This window comes from Mus musculus, chromosome 7, assembly GCF_000001635.26.
Source record: "Mus musculus strain C57BL/6J chromosome 7, GRCm38.p6 C57BL/6J".
NCBI classification, from domain to species: Eukaryota; Metazoa; Chordata; class Mammalia; order Rodentia; family Muridae; genus Mus; species Mus musculus.
Window position 1 is genome coordinate 29,233,328 of NC_000073.6, and position 15,376 is coordinate 29,248,703.

General features: G+C 51.5%; 2 protein-coding genes across 6 annotated transcripts; one reads left to right on the forward strand and one right to left on the reverse strand.

Moving 5' to 3' along the window:
- Window positions 1-4,266: 4,266 nt before the first annotated feature.
- Window positions 4,267-14,205, forward strand: Yif1b (Yip1 interacting factor homolog B (S. cerevisiae)). 5 transcript variants are annotated; one of them, NM_001357668.1, is made up of 8 exons: window positions 4,267-4,847; window positions 10,743-10,975; window positions 11,072-11,176; window positions 11,268-11,346; window positions 11,455-11,512; window positions 12,339-12,494; window positions 12,574-12,667; window positions 13,910-14,205. In NM_001357668.1, exons 2-8 carry the CDS (start codon window positions 10,778-10,780, stop codon window positions 14,063-14,065), a joined length of 846 nt encoding a protein of 281 aa, NP_001344597.1. In that variant the 5' UTR covers window positions 4,267-4,847; window positions 10,743-10,777; the 3' UTR covers window positions 14,066-14,205. The 5 variants fall into 5 exon arrangements, with proteins under 5 accessions (NP_001344597.1, NP_084163.2, NP_001103671.1 ...); NM_029887.3 differs by lacking the exon at window positions 4,267-4,847 and adding an exon at window positions 4,996-5,118; NM_001110201.1 differs by lacking the exon at window positions 4,267-4,847 and adding an exon at window positions 4,996-5,109.
- Window positions 14,194-15,140, reverse strand: 2200002D01Rik (RIKEN cDNA 2200002D01 gene). Its single transcript, NM_028179.1, has 4 exons — window positions 15,030-15,140; window positions 14,801-14,913; window positions 14,570-14,638; window positions 14,194-14,407 (listed from the first exon to the last, which is right to left on the reverse strand). The coding sequence occupies exons 1-4, from the start codon at window positions 15,049-15,051 to the stop codon at window positions 14,267-14,269; spliced, it is 345 nt and encodes a 114-aa protein (NP_082455.1). The 5' UTR covers window positions 15,052-15,140; the 3' UTR covers window positions 14,194-14,266.
- Window positions 15,141-15,376: the final 236 nt, after the last annotated feature.

Below are 15,376 nucleotides of genomic sequence, written 5' to 3' on the forward strand. Positions count from 1 at the left end.
CTGGGCCATCACCGGCTCCAGGCCAACCTGGGCTACCTAGTGAATACCTGTCTCAAAAGGTGTGGTGGAGTGGCTGGAGAGAATAGCTAAGAGTATTAGTTGCTTCTGCAGATGACCTGGATATAGATATGTATATAGATATGTATATATCTATATCCAGGGTAGGGACTCCCTTTTCCTGGAGGCTGAGATGTTCCTACGTACATTAGAAAAGTTAAAGGTAGAGCAGCAAAGCCCCGTCTCAAAACAAAACAAAAACCAACAACAAACTAGTAAGTAGCCTAGGGGGTGGCTCACTTCTTTAATCCCAGCACTTGGGAGGCAGAGACAGAGGCAGATGGATCGCTCTGTGAGGGAAGCTTGCTCTACAGAGGGAGTTCCAGGTCAGCCAGGGTGACAAAGTGAGACATTGTCTCAATAGTAAATTAATAGGTAAAACTGAAAGCAGGGTTTCCCTTATTTTTCTCCTGTAGGTCCCCTCACGTCCCTCTATGACGTGGACTCAGTGCTCTCCTTACTGCTGTGTGGAGGGCAGACCAGAATCCTCCCACAACCAGACCGCAGCTCTGATACACGCAACAAGCTCTATTTATAAAACTGTGGTAATTCTTGGGACAGAGCCCAATTTAGGGCTGGCAGTCTGTAGGAAGAGATGCCTGATAATAAAAACCAGCAACAATAGCTACAATGTCCCTGGACTTAGTCAGGCGCTGTCTGTGTACATATGCCCTTTATCAAGGCCTTCATCCTCCCACACGATTCCCAGTAAACAAAGGGGAAATTAAAGCTGAAAACAGAATGTAGGAACTGGCCAGATGGATCAGTGGTTACACACACACACACACACACACACACACACACACACACACCAAGCCTAAAGACCTGAGATCAATCCCTGGAGCATGGTGAAGGTGAGAACTGATTCCTGTAAGTATCCTCAGACCTCCATTAGGCCAGTGCCCACTCTCATGCCCACACACAGATGCACGTATACACACCAAACACACACAAAATGGAGTAAGAGTGCACGTCTGTAATCTTAGGACTGAGGAGTCTGAGAGGCAGGAGGACTGGAGGCACAAGGCCATCCACCCTCAGGTACATAGTTCAAGAACAGCCTGGATCATGTGAGAACCCTGTCACAAACAAACATAGAAGGAGGCAGAACAGACAGCCATGGTGGTGCTCACTTATAATCCTAGCAGTAAAAGGAGGGAAAGGCAGGAGAATTACAAAAGTCTCAGGTCTGGAGAGACTGCTCAACAGCTAAGCGCACTTGCTACTTTTGCACAGGACCCGGGGTTCAGTTCCCATCCTCACATGGCCGCTCACACCCATCTGTAACTCATTTTCCAGAGGATCCGCCTCTTTTGACCTCTGAAGGCACCAGGCCCACATGCAGGCAAACTGTCGATCCGTACACACATAAAAACATGTATAATATCTTCTCTGAAAAGATTAAAAGCAAAAAAGAATATTGTTGAGTTCACATCATTCATGTTACAGGGCTCACTCCAGTTCCAGGGGGAATCTAGTGCCCTCTACAGACCGCTACAAGAACTGCACCCAAGTGCACATACTCCCTACATACTCTCACACACACACACAGCTTAAAAAATGAAAATAATTTTTTTAAAAGCTCAGCCTAGCCAGGCAGTGGTGGCACACGCCTTTAATCCCAGCACTTGGGAGGCAGAGGCAGGTGAATTTCTGAGTTTGAGGCCAGCCTGGTCTACAGAGTAAGTAGACCAGAGAGAGCCAGAGCTACACAGAGAAACCCTATCTCAAACAAACAAACACTGGGTGGTGGTACCACACACCTTTAATCCCAATTCTGAAAAGGCAGAAGGTTCAAGGCCAGCATGGTCTACAGAGCTAGTTCCAAGACACCCAGAGCTACACAGAGAAACTATGTCTTGAAAAACCAAAGAACAACAACAACAACAACAAAAGTTGAGTCAGTACTACTGTACAGATTTTTTTTTCCAGTATCCATCTTTTCTTTTTTTCCATTTGTGCTGGTGGGATTTGAACTCATGGCCTCATGATGCAGCACAAACAACCAACAGAGGTGTAGCCCTAGCTTTCATGTCACTGTTTCCTAACCGATACAGAAATGTAAGGATTTACCTGGGCTGTATACCGAATGAGAGGTGAGTAATGTTGTGGAATGATATTCGGGGCTGAGTATAAAGCTCAGTAGTACACCTCTTGCTCGGCTCATGTGGAACCCTAAGTTTAATCTTCAGCACCTGTAAATGAAAACAGTATTATATGTAGACATATGTGTGTGTGTGTGTATGTAACATATATGTATACATAATGATTTAAAGTCTGTGGAAGGATTACACATGTTACATACAAATACAAGCCCAATTTATCCCTGACCTCTTTGTTGTTAGTTCTTTTGTTTTCTAAGACAGGGTTTCTCTGTGTAGCCTTAGCTATCATGAAACAGGATCTGTAGACTCAGAACTCTGCCTGCCTCTGCCTCCCCAGTGCTGGGAGTAAAGGCGTGCACCACCATTGCTATACCTATCCCGCCCTGCTTTTTTCCCCTAAATTAATTTTTATTTTTATTTCATGTGCATTGGTATTTTGCCTGCATGCATGTCTGTGTGAGGCCGTTGGAGCCTTTGGAACTGGAGTCATAGACAGTTATGAGCTGCCATGTGGGTGCTGGGAACTGAACCCAGGTCCTCTGGAAGAGTAGACAGTACTCTTAACTGCTCAGCCATCTATCCAGCCCCACCCCACCCCCACCCCCTTATTTGAGACAAGGTTTCTCTGTGTAGCCCTGGCTGTCATGGAACTTGCTCTGTAGACCAGGCTGGCCTCGAACTCAGAAATCTGCCTGCCTCTGCCTCCCGAGTGCTGGGACTAAAGGCACGTGCCACCACGCCTGGCTCTCTCTCTCTCTCTCTCTTTTTTTTTTTTTTTTTTTTTTGGAGATTATTTTAAGTAGTTCACTTGAACTCAGTATAAACCTAAGGATGGTCTTGAACTTCTGAACCTCCTGCTACCACATCCCGAGTGCTGGGATTGCAGGTGTGTGCCAACACACCTAGCTGCACTATTTATATAAAAGACATGCACATTTGAGGATTCTGCAATACGCAGGGATTCAACAGACACCTATATATAGACAGATGAATATATATATATATTTTTAATTTTTTTTTTCACACAAGAGGCCTACAGCAAGCCCAAAATGTCTGCCTTATTGATTTTTTAAAAAGGTCACAGATAGATGGATTTAGACAAGAAGAAGGCTGAGAATGAGAAGTGGAGGTAGTGCCTAGGAGTCAGACTCTAACACGAAGCAAAATGATGTGGATGTATCTCAGCAAAGGACTGCATCTGACACAGGTTTCCTCCCTAAGGAGCCATTGCAGAAGAGGAAAGGGAAGCCACAGGACAGGGTCATTTGCTGACCATCTCCTTCTGGAGTGCTATCACTTCCCAGAGGCATTTCCGACTTTTTTTTGTCTTTGATAAGCAGAAAAAAGGACAGAAGGGGCCAGCCATGGGTCGTGGTGGCACACACTGTAATCCCTGGATTTGGAAGGTAGAAGCAGGAAGATCAGGGTTCAAGGATGTCTTTACCTTAATGAGTTCGAAGTCAACCTAGACTGTGTAATGCCCTTTCTCAAATCAAAAGAGGTAGGGGCATACTAAGGAAGAGAAAAAGAGACACTGAGGGACACACAGGAGGAAGTTAGTTTTCAGGGTTCTATGCTCAAAGTTGTGCTTGTGTGCATTCAACTGTGAGGGCTGTATGCACCTCTGGTGGACAGAAAGCTTGAAGGAAAAGAGCCATGTGAGAACATTTTTATGAACTTCTGGGAAATTGCCTAAAGGTACCTTCGAAGAAAGTTACCAGTTCTTCTGAACTAATATGCTGAGGGCCTCTTTTTCAATCTTTTTTTTTTTTTTAAAGATTTTATTTATAGTAAGTACACTGTAGCTATCTTCAGACACACCAGAAGAGGGAGTCAGATCTTGTTACGGATGGTTGTGAGCCACCATGTGGTTGCTGGGATTTGAACTCTGGACCTTCGGAAGAGCAGTCAGGTGCTCTTACCCACTGAGCCATCTCACCAGCCCCAATCTTTTTTTTTTTTTTTTTTTGTAAGACTAGAGCTCACTATGTTCAAAGCCAGTACTCGTGACTTTTTTTTTTAAAGATTTATTTATTATGATACATAAGTACACTGTAGCTGACTTCAAACGCAGCAGAAGAGGGCGTCAGATCTCATTACAGTTGGTTGTGAGCCACCATGTGGTTGCTGGGATTTGAACTCAGGACCTTTGGAAGGACAGTCAGTGCTCTTACCCGCTGAGCCATCTCACCAGCCCACTCATGACTTTCTTTTTCAGCTTCCTCAGTATTGGGAATACAGAAGTGATCCACTAAGCTAAACTTTGTTTCTCAGCCTAAATGGGCCCTGGTGCCGCATTCCTTTAATCCTGAGCCAGACAGATCTCTGTGAGTTCCAGGCCAGCCTGGTCTACAGAGTGAGTTCCAAATCAGCTAAGGCTACACAGAGAAACCCTGTCTCGAAAAAAACCAACCAACCAACCAAATAAATAAATAAATAAATAATAAAAATGAGTGCTGCGTCTGTGTAAACGATAGATGAGCCGGCATAACTGCAATAATCCATCATTCTCCCCGCCTTTCACGCTTCTTCAGCCTCCCTGTGCTCTCAGTTAACTAAATCGAGTGCCTGCCTGTAAAGAACTACATTTTCCGTCGACTTCGGGCTCAACAATAGGAACGTTTCCTTCCTGCCTGAAGTCTTCTCCTCCTAGATCGCACCAAGCTCCGCCCTGCTGCCGCTAAGGTACGGCCTCTTCCCTTACGTCATTGGCCTCAGTTCCCGCCTCTTATGTAAGCCGACGCCCACTCAACCAGGCTGCACCCCCTCCAGAGGGTGTGGCTTTCTTGCGCTATCGTGAGACCTATTGGGTCTCTCGATACTACTGGGGCGTGGCTACGGGAACCGGGCGGGCCCATTCCAAACTGCGGCTGTGGCGTTCTCGGCCGTGGCATCTAAAGCATGCACGCGACAGGTTTGGCGGCGCCGGCGGGGACGCCCCGGCTGCGTAAGTGGCGTACGTGGCTGGCTGAGGAGATCGGGCGGGCGAGGGGTGTGGCGGGGCCGTCGCGGCGGTTGGCGAGGTCACTCCAGGTCGGACGGAGGTCACGAGATCCCGGACCTGGAGTTTCTAGGTGTGCACAGCCCAGGGATGCCAAGTCCGGGTAGGGGGCGCATCGCGGGTAGGTTCTTTAAAAAAAATTCCTTTAAAAGAAAGCAAGTTGGAGGAAAATGTAGTGCGGTGTTCAGAGAAACGCTACTTCCATTCATTTGCAGTCAGCGATTTGACCTCCTGTGCTACCCACCTTTCCGAGACTCTTCAGTGCTTAGGAACTGTCACCCACGCTCCACAGTACGGCCCCTGGGCACTCCCTGTGCGGACAGGGCCATATTTACATCCCATTTAAGAACACAACCAGTACTTATTGTCCTGCTAACCTCCTTTTTCCAGCTTCGTTAACCTCTTTTCCCAGATGTAAATTTGAATTCCTCTTGGTCTCTCAATATCTATGTCCTGTTTGTTTCATTTATTCATCTAACATAACTTGCTCCTGTGAACCCTGTGCCAGGCCCTGGGCTGGAATTTGGGTACACACTAGTAACCACCAAAGCCCTGGTCCTTGCTTTCTTACAGCTAGAGTTCAGGAGGAAGATAGACACTTTCCAAGGAAGGAAACTTGTCGGTCAACTAGAGTAGTAAGAACCAGTGTGTGTGGTGTGTGTGTGTGTGTGTGTGTGTGTGTGTGTGTAGTCCTGATTGTGACTAGGGTTTGAGGAGGCTCCATTTACCCCTTCACTCCTTAGTGTCTGGCCGGCCTGTGATATGTGACCAGCTAGCATTTATTCCTGTCATAAAGCTGCCAGTACAGAGCAATGGAACTGCTGTGATAGAAGCATGGGGGAGGGTTCATGGTGCACACCTGTAACCCTAGCACTTGGGAGTCGACTTTGAATGCCTGCCTGGGCAACATGTGTTTAAAGTAAACAGTGTGAGAAGTCAGGGGTGGATTCCCAGAGATGGCTCCAGTAAGGGCACTTGCCACCAAGCCTGACTACCTGAGATGGATCTATGGTGGACGGACACACACACACACACAAAGATGAGTTAGTTCCTTTTAATAGAGTGCTGGACAGATGATGTAGAGTGCACAGGCAGATAGGTTGGGGCTGGGATGGAGATGTGGAACTCAGTTGTTGACTGGAAGTATCCTTGAGTCCTTGAAGAGGGCATGCCTAATGATGAAAGACCTAAGGGATTCCTGGAGAGAAAGGCTGTGCCAACAAGATACACAATTGAGTTGATGCTGAGGAGGGAAATCAGGAGCCTGGCCATTATGAGAAGCGACAGTGAGGGAGAACATTTGAGCAGAGTCCCTAGTGTGGCGCAGCAGGCTCCTGGAGGAGGATGGTTCTAGGTTGATAGTACTGTGTGTTAAGGCAAGGGGTTTGTCTACGTTGGGACCTGAGAGACCTTGGGGCCAGGGGTGCTGACAGGGCTGAGGAGGTGTTAGAATTCGATTCTCAGCATGGTGGCCCTTGATCTTGGGCAGAGGATGAAAAGGGACCATGCAGGTGATGCACCTGGGGGGCACTTGGAATTCAGGCACTAGTAAGGCAAGGGCTAGAGGGTTATCCATGAGTTCAAAGCCAGCCTGGGTTACAGAGTGAGTCCCAGGACAGCAAGAGCTGCATAGTGAGGACTTGTTAACAAAACAAAAACAAGCTGGTCAGTGGTGACACACACCTTTAATCCCAGTACTCGGGAGGCAGAGGCAGGCGGATTTCTGAGTTCGAGGCCAGCCTGGTCTACAAAGTGAGTTCCAGGACAGCCAGGGCTACACAGAGAAACCCTGTCTCGAAAAACCAAAACCAAAAAGATAAATGTATCAGAGGATCACAGGGCCAAGATGGGTGGTACAAGCCTGAGATGCCAGCCGCTTGGGAGGGAGAGGCAGGATCTCCGGTTCTAAGCAGCTTCCTTCCCAGGTAGCTATGCCTGGCGAACTTAGTAAGACCCTAGTTTTGGTTTTTGGTTTGGTTTGGATGGTTGGTTTTTCTTTTGAGACAGGTTCCTACTGTGTAGCCCTGGCTGTCCTGGAGGTCACTATGTAGACCAGGTTGCTCTCGAACCTATAGAGATCTACCCACCTCTGTCTCCTTAATGTTGGGATCAAAGACATGCACCACCACACCCCAGCGAGACCCTGTCTGTAAAGTAAAAGGGCTGGAGATGCAGCTAAGTGTTAGAGTTTCTGCTTAATGTGCACAAGGCCCTGGTTTCCAGTGCTCAGTACTTAAAAAAATATCTCTGGCTACCCACTGGAGACTTCCTTCAATGGGGCTAAGAGTGGGGCCAGGCACCTGGTGTGGTGACGGCACACACCTAAGATGCTTGCACTCCAGAAAACCAAGAGTTTGAGGGCAGCCTGAGCTACATAGCAAAGCCCTGACTCAAGAGCCAGAAGGAAAAAGAAGAATAGGTGGGACACGTGAATCCAATAGGCAGTGGTGGGGACGAAAGGGAAGGTGAGGCACTGTGGGAGGCTGAGGGCTGGTTGGCTGGATGTCAGAGGGGAGCAGGTGGGCAGAAAGGTGAGGCCCAGAGGCAGCCTGGCTGTGAGCGTGCACTCTGTGCGAGGAGGGCAAGAGTGGACAATCAGGTCACCCATTTCTGAGAGCTGGAAAGGATCCAGCCCAGAGAGTGACTGGGAACGCAGGAGCATTGGTCATCTTATCTGCTGCTAGGTCTTCAGCAGACAGAGCCTTACTGACAGAAGCACCAGCCAGACATTTCTGGGTGAGGCGCGTGAGGTGAGTCGGTAGTTTTGTGGCGACTGAGGATTGGACGTTGGTACCGCCTGGGTTGAGGACCTAATAATGCTCATTGGAGTGGAACAAGCTGGGTTAGAGGGAGAGGCCTGTTGTTCTAGATACATGGAAGGCCGAGGCAGAAGGGTCTTGAGTTCAAGACCAACCTAGGCCAGCTACATAATGAGAGCCTGTTTCAAAAAAGGTGAGGGAGGGGCTGGAGAAATGACTTAGTGAAGCCAAATGCACCTTGCTCAAGTGGGAGGACCCGATCTGCACCCACGTAAATAGCCAAGCGTGGCAGTTCATGCTGTGACCCCAGCCCTTCGCAGGCCAAGACAGAATTCCAAGGCCTTGTCATCTGGCCTGAATAGCCAGATCAGCAAGCTACAGGTTCAGTGAGAGATCTGGTCTCAGACTGGGAGGTGGAGAGTGAGAAAGACAGCTGTGGTTGGCCTCAGCACACAGGTCCACCCTGCACTCGAGCGCACACAAACACATACACGTGTACACGTGGCATTTGAGACATGGCTCATTAGTTAAGAACACTTGTTGCTCCTGCCCCTAGCACCCACATGGTGGTTCACATATAAAGTCAGTCTTTAGAAACAAAGTGGCACACATTCACAGTGCCTCAGCCTCCTGAGTGCTGGGGCTGCAGATGAGAAGGACCATGGCCAGCTGTCCACGTAGTCTATGGGTGTAGACTGCAGGTTCACCATGGTCTGACTGTTCCTCCCAGTGTGCAGTTCCCAGTGCTCAGCAGCCAATATCTGGGACCCAGGGGCTACCCCATCTCTGCAGACACTGCCTCCCACCCCTGCTTAGACCAGTCTGAAAAGGTAGGGGATTCCTCTCTCTCCCTTTCCTCAGCCCAGCTCTACGCAGCTTCCATGTTCCACTGGCCCCCTGGCTCAGTACTTAAATGGCCACTTTCCATGTCCCCAGCTCTGTTCGCCATGCTCTCTAGCCTGACCCACTCAGCAGTCTCCACTTCCCGGGTTCCCCCCAAGAAGTCAGATGGAACTTTTACAGGTAGCTCTGGGGTTTTGTTTTGGTTTTATGCCATGCAGGGGAATTGAACCCTGGACCTTGTATGTGGACACTGGAGGTCAACCTCGTATGTCATCCTTCAGGCACTAGCTACCTTGGGTTTGGGGTTGCTTTTGTTATCGTATTTATTTATTTATTTATTTATTTATTTATTTGGTTTTACAAGACAGGGTTTCTCTGTGTAGCCCTGGCTGTCCTGGAACTCACTTTGTAAACCAGGCTGGCCTAGAACTCAGAAATCCGCCTGCCTCTGCCTCCCAAGTGCTGGGATTAAAGGTGTGCACTACCACCTACCGGCGTCTTTAATTTTTTTATTTGTGTGACTGTGTGTAAAGGTAGAGGCCAGAAGGGCGCCCCTGGAGCCAACCAGTTCCCTGGTGGTCATGGGTACTGGGGATTTTGGGGTCTTCCAGAAGAGCAGCCAGTACTCTTCACGGCTGAGCCACTTTCCCAGCCTTTCTACCTCATTGTTGGTTTTGCTTTGTTTCTGGGGAGAGTTGTTTGGTTTTTGGGGATGTCTTTGGCAAACTGTATGTATTCCTCCTGGTTCTAGAACTTGCTGTGTAGACTAGGTTGGCCTGGGACAGAGATCCTCCTGCCTCCTACTGTAGTAAGAGACTTGCAACACTGTGGCTGGCCAGGCAAGCTCTGGGAGTAGGCGTGGTCTTGCAGGACCTGCATGACTCTGAACCTCAGCTTCTTTGGTCTTGGCTCCTCCCTCTGTGAAATGTGGGCAATAGCAAGCCGCCCTGAGAAGCCCATAGCCTCACCTGGTACATGTCACCTTCTGTGAGTCTTAGAGAAGCTCACACCCACGCCTTCAGAGGCTCTTTTCTTTCTGAGAGCCTGTCCCTTAACCCTTGTGCTGAATTGGAACATCTGTATTGGTAACTTAAAGATGGTAATAGCCTCAGTTGATGTGGGCTGGCTGTGAGTAAGTGAGCTTAACTGTTGTGCTGTACACACGGGGCGGGATTGATGCTCCATACTAGCCATGGAGCTGGCTGGGTTGCTTCCCGTAGCTGCCCAATAGGGTGAGTGCCCACTCTAAGCCTGTTCTGGGAACTAGGGGATTCACCTGTGAACAAGGGGCCATTCCCGCTCCAGGGACCCTATAGCGAACAAGAGAAAAACAGCTCGTTTGTCTGTGGATGCTCAGTGCTGTAGACATCAGTGGAGGAGGTGTTGGTGGGGGCTGCCAAGAGAGATGCATGGCAGAGATGCATGCAGCAAGACCTTAGGGCAGAGAGCAGGATGCCATGAGAGTTGGGGGAGAGCATTGCAGGCTGAGGCATGGCCAGCGCAGAGCCCTGAGCTGAGTATGTGCCAGGGACACTGAGAGGACAACTGGTGGAGACTCAGTGGGGAAGGGCTAGGAGCAGAAGCACTGTTGGTCATGGTTGTGTAGGATTTGTGCAGAGTAGACCTCGAGATGAAGAGCTCTCATCGTTATTCATGTAGATGGAAAGTGAGGGGTAAACGGTGGGTGGGTGACAGGTGGAAAAGTAAGTAAAGGACGGGCGATGGATTGGTAATGGGCGATGGGCAAAATCAATGAATGCATGATGGCTAAGTAGATGAATGAATGGATGCATAGATGAGTGGGTGAATCGATGGCAGGGTAGATGGACAGATGAATGGATGGATGGGTGGTGGGATGGCAGGCAACCTACCTGACGTCACAACAGAGGCTATTTGGCGACCCTTGCCCCAGCTGTGGCAAGAGAGAGTGATGGAACCTGGGCAGAATTAATGAAGTCCTTCCCTTTCTCTCCGCAGCCTCAAAGCGGAGGGTCCCAGTGTCCCAACCAGGCATGGCTGATCCCCACCAGTTTTTTGATGACACGAGTTCTGCCCCAAGCCGGGGCTATGGAGGCCAGCCGTCACCTGGTGGTCTGGGTTACCCCCCCTCTTCATCCGACGCAGCCTTCCTGGCTGCCCCTATGTCCAACATGGCGATGGTCTACGGGAGCAGCCTGGCCGCTCAGGGCAAGGAGCTGGTAGATAAGAATGTGAGTCAGCTAACACGGTGGGTTGTGGGCTGGGAGCAGATGGCTGACAGGCGGGCGGGCGCCACAGGGCCTTAGGCTTGAGCTTTGTCCCTCCAGATCGACCGCTTCATCCCCGTCAGCAAGCTCAAGTATTACTTTGCAGTGGACACGGTGTATGTGGGCAAGAAGCTTGGGCTGCTGGTCTTTCCCTACCTTCACCAGGTGAGCAGCACCTGCTTGGTACCCGCCAGCAAGCAGGGTGGAAGGACCCCCCCACCCTGGGGTGCTGCCACTACCCCAACTCTCTCCACAGGACTGGGAGGTACAGTACCAACAGGACACCCCAGTGGCCCCCCGCTTCGACATCAATGCTCCAGACCTCTACATTCCAGGTTGTCCCCTCCCTACTCTGCCTAGGCATGTCTGGGATGGATGTTTGGGTGCCTGTGCCCGGGAAGGGCTTCCCTCCTCTGACGAGTGTCTGTGTCTGTCTTCCACAGCCATGGCTTTCATCACCTACATCTTGGTGGCCGGCCTTGCACTGGGGACCCAGGACAGGTAAGGATCCTGGAGCAGGGGAAGACATGGGGATATGGAGGCCAAGAGCCATCAGAGAGGTCTCAGCTCTCCTGTCCTGGGACAGCCCCACCTTGTGGCCAGTCACTCCAGTGACACCTTTCACATGGAACCCATCAAACCCATTTGTGCTAGGCCATCTTTTAAATCCAACCTTCCTTCCTCTTGGCTTCCACCCACAAATCTATTCTTATGTTCACAATCCCCCTAAATAAGTTGCTTCCCACTTTCACCCCTTATAATCTCACTCTAGCAGCAACTAAAAGCTCTAAGAGGTGGGCCTGGCCTCCTCCCTATCCTGAAGCTGTCAGTGGCTCAAAGGTCAAGCAGCTGACCCTGTGCCCCCAGCCCTGCTGCTGCCTCGGGGCCTTTGCACATCCAGTTAGTTCCCTGACACAGGAATGTGCTCTTTCCCTCTGTGTCCCGCACCTGCTCCTTCACTGTGGTCCTCATCCTGTGTCATTTCCTAACCCCTAGGCTGATCAGGCCCCATCTCTCCCTTACAGTCGCCTGTTTCTTCTTTTTTGTGGCATCGAAAACAAGTGTCATGGAACTAGTGGATTCCTTGCTAAGGCTCCAAGATGAAGCAAGGCCCCTTCCCCACCAGTTCTGACTTCAGGCTTCAGCTCAGCTGCCCTTTCTTTATCGGGAGGAACCTTCCTGGTACCCCTCACAGGGCTCTGAGGTCCCCCATCTAAGCCCTGACTTGAGTGTCACTGTCTAGGGACAGACCCAGATCCTTGGTGGTCTCTGTTCCATTGACACAGGGCTGCCCCGGGTGATGCTCAGGGGACATCTCTTCCGGCAGGTTCTCCCCAGACCTCCTGGGACTGCAGGCGAGCTCAGCTCTGGCCTGGCTGACTCTGGAAGTCGTAGCAATCCTGCTCAGTCTCTACCTGGTCACTGTCAACACCGACCTCACCACCATTGACCTGGTGGCCTTCTTGGGCTACAAATATGTGGGGTGAGTGCTCCTGCCCTGCCTGCCAGTCCCAGACCTTGGCCTCTTCACACTGATTCTCCCCTCCCCCCTTCCCCCTCAGGATGATTGGCGGCGTCCTCACGGGTCTGCTCTTTGGAAAGATCGGCTACTACCTGGTGCTTGCCTGGTGCTGTGTGTCCATCTTTGTATTCATGGTGAGTGGGGATCAGGGCGGGCAAGGCTGAGGCCCCAGGCTTCCCAGGCAGGCTTGGGGAGGTCTTTGGAGCATCCAAGTACCAAATCTGGGGGCTAGGAGAGCCTCCTGGAAGAGGCAGACTCTGTGCGCCCTTCTGAGAGCAAGAGCCAGCCTGGATGCTAGGCTAGGGCCAGGGTTGCCCAGTACACAGGCTCTGCTTGGGCTCTCACTCTTACTTCTGTCTCTGTATGCTGGGCTTTCTGCCAATATGCCCCTGAGTCCCTCCAGCTGTGGTAAAATACTGACTAGGGGCCATGTTTGGACTGCCGTGTACTCGGAGTGAATCACCTCCTCTACTTAAGCCTCAGTTTCTTTTGTAAAATGGGATGCCTGGTGACTGCACCGGAGTCTTGGGAGGATTTAGACCGAGCATGAGGGGGAAGCAGAGGGTAACACGGGCCCTGGTCCACAAGCATAAGCCTTGTCATCATGTTACTTTAAGGGAGCTGGGAGATGGCTCCATCAGTAAGGAAGACCTGACTTCAATCCTTGGACCCCACATTAAAAAAAAAAAGAGCCCAAAGTAGATCTATTCTTATAATCTCAGAGCTAGGAATGTGGGGCTCATTGGTACCAGCCTAGCCTACTTGGTAAAGGGTCCTCTAACTCCCACAAATATAGGTACACACACACACACACACCCCCAAAGAAACATCGGGAACAGTGAGGTGGCTAAGCAGGTGAAGGGCGCTCGCTACCAAGCTCCTGCAGGCTGCGCTGACGTGCATACCAGGGCTCAAGTAGATCCATCACCAGGAACTCGAGGCCACCTTGGTCTACATGTCAAGATCCTGCCTCCCAGAGAGAAAGAGCGCGGGAGGGGGAGAAGGAGGGGGAGGAAGGCATCTGAGCCAAACCAAAAAGGAAATAGCTCTTCTAGTTTGTCTTCTGGAGCTGGCGTGTTTTGGGAGTGTTACTCTGTGGTAGGGCACTGGGCTAGTGTCTGTGAGGATCTGCGTTGCGTGAAGGCAACTGTCTCCCAGTAGGTGGAAGCAGCTAGGCCATGCTCTTCAGGCCGGGATCTACAATTCTTAGCCTCTCTTCTGGCCTTTGCCTCTGCAAAGGTTTGCTCACAGGGCTTGGGGGAGGTAGCTATTCAAAAGACCCTTCTAGGAACACAAACTGGAGGCCACAGAGGGGCAGGGACTCATCCCGAGCTGCCTGGCACTTACGGGACCCCCACTTTACCCTTACCACCCAGATCCGGACACTGCGGCTCAAGATCCTGGCCCAGGCAGCGGCCGAAGGAGTGCCAGTGCGTGGGGCGCGGAACCAGCTGCGCATGTACCTGACTATGGCAGTGGCAGCTGCGCAGCCGGTACTCATGTACTGGCTCACCTTCCACCTTGTACGGTGAGCTGCGGCCTGGCCTCCAGCTCCCACACTCATCTCGCTTGACCAGGGCTCCCGCCCTCCAGGCCCGCGCCCTCCTTCCTAGCCAAGGTGCTCATGTCGCCTACTGCACACCCGCAACAATAAACCTGATGGGCTCGGCGCAGCCTCCACTTCTGACCGGCAGAGGGCGCTGGGGAGCGGAAAGGGCTGCAAGTTTAATAAGTCAATGGGGGGCCTTCTTCTCCTTCTTCTCCTTCTCCTTCTTCTCCTTCTTCTCCTTCTTCTCCATCTTCTCCTTCTTCACCTTGGGTTTCTTGGCCTTGTCTGAGGAGCGTTCATGCTTCTTGCAGCCAGCGGCATACTCCTGGAGAGCCAAGGACGGTGGGTAGGAGAGGAGGTGGCCCGGTTGAAAGCTGTACTGGACCCGCCCCACTCACCTCGGCAAGGAGCCTAACGTGACCCTGACCGCAGCGGGGCCTGGGTCTGAGGTGCGAGAGGACACACTGGGAGAGGGACCGTCTCTTACCTTCCCCTCTGCCTCTGAGTCGCTGGAGCTGCTACTGCTGCTGGAGTCGGAGGAGCTGCCAGAGACACGCTAGATGGGGGTTGGGGAGGGAGTGGTTACAGTGAGGACAGGGACCCACTCGAGCAGCTTCCAACCCAAACTGGAAGGCTGATGTGTGGCCGAGGACCAAGGACGGAAGCCAGTTCTCATCTCGGGCCCTCGGGACTCGGTGCCGGTGATGAAGTGACTTACCCTCGGCTTGTGAGCAGCGCCTGCCTCTGGCCCGCCCGGCGCTTTAAGAGGACAGTGTTTGGGGTCTCCCACATGGCCTGCCCCCTCTGGCTTCTTAGAACCAGGGCCCAGGGCTGCGGAGGAGAGGGGAGTTACATGGTTATGTAGGCGACGTAGCTTCCCTTCAGTATTCCCAGGCTCTGAGTCTGGCCCCTTACACAGCAAATCCACCACTCCCCGGGGAACTTACCTGCGGCCAAGTCAAACTCCATGGCGGTGACCAGTCTGGATGGCCGGAAACTTTAGGCAGAGCCTAGGGCAGGGGGTGGGACTGCACGACCTGCCCATCTCAGGAATTCCGCGAAGCCTCACCCTCCGGACCTTTGTCCCTCAGCTCCCTGGCCCTGACTCACTGCACTGGCGCTCCCGGCTCCACCCAGACTTTCCTAAGTGGGAAGTGGGGTTAGAAGTGGCTGTAGGTGTCTGGGAGAAAGGGGGTGAGACTAGTCATCAGTTGGTCCCTTTGCGGGGGTACTTGCTTCCGGAAAGCCGTTCCGTACACTGAACAAAGTTAAAGTGCATTCTGGGAGCAACGAG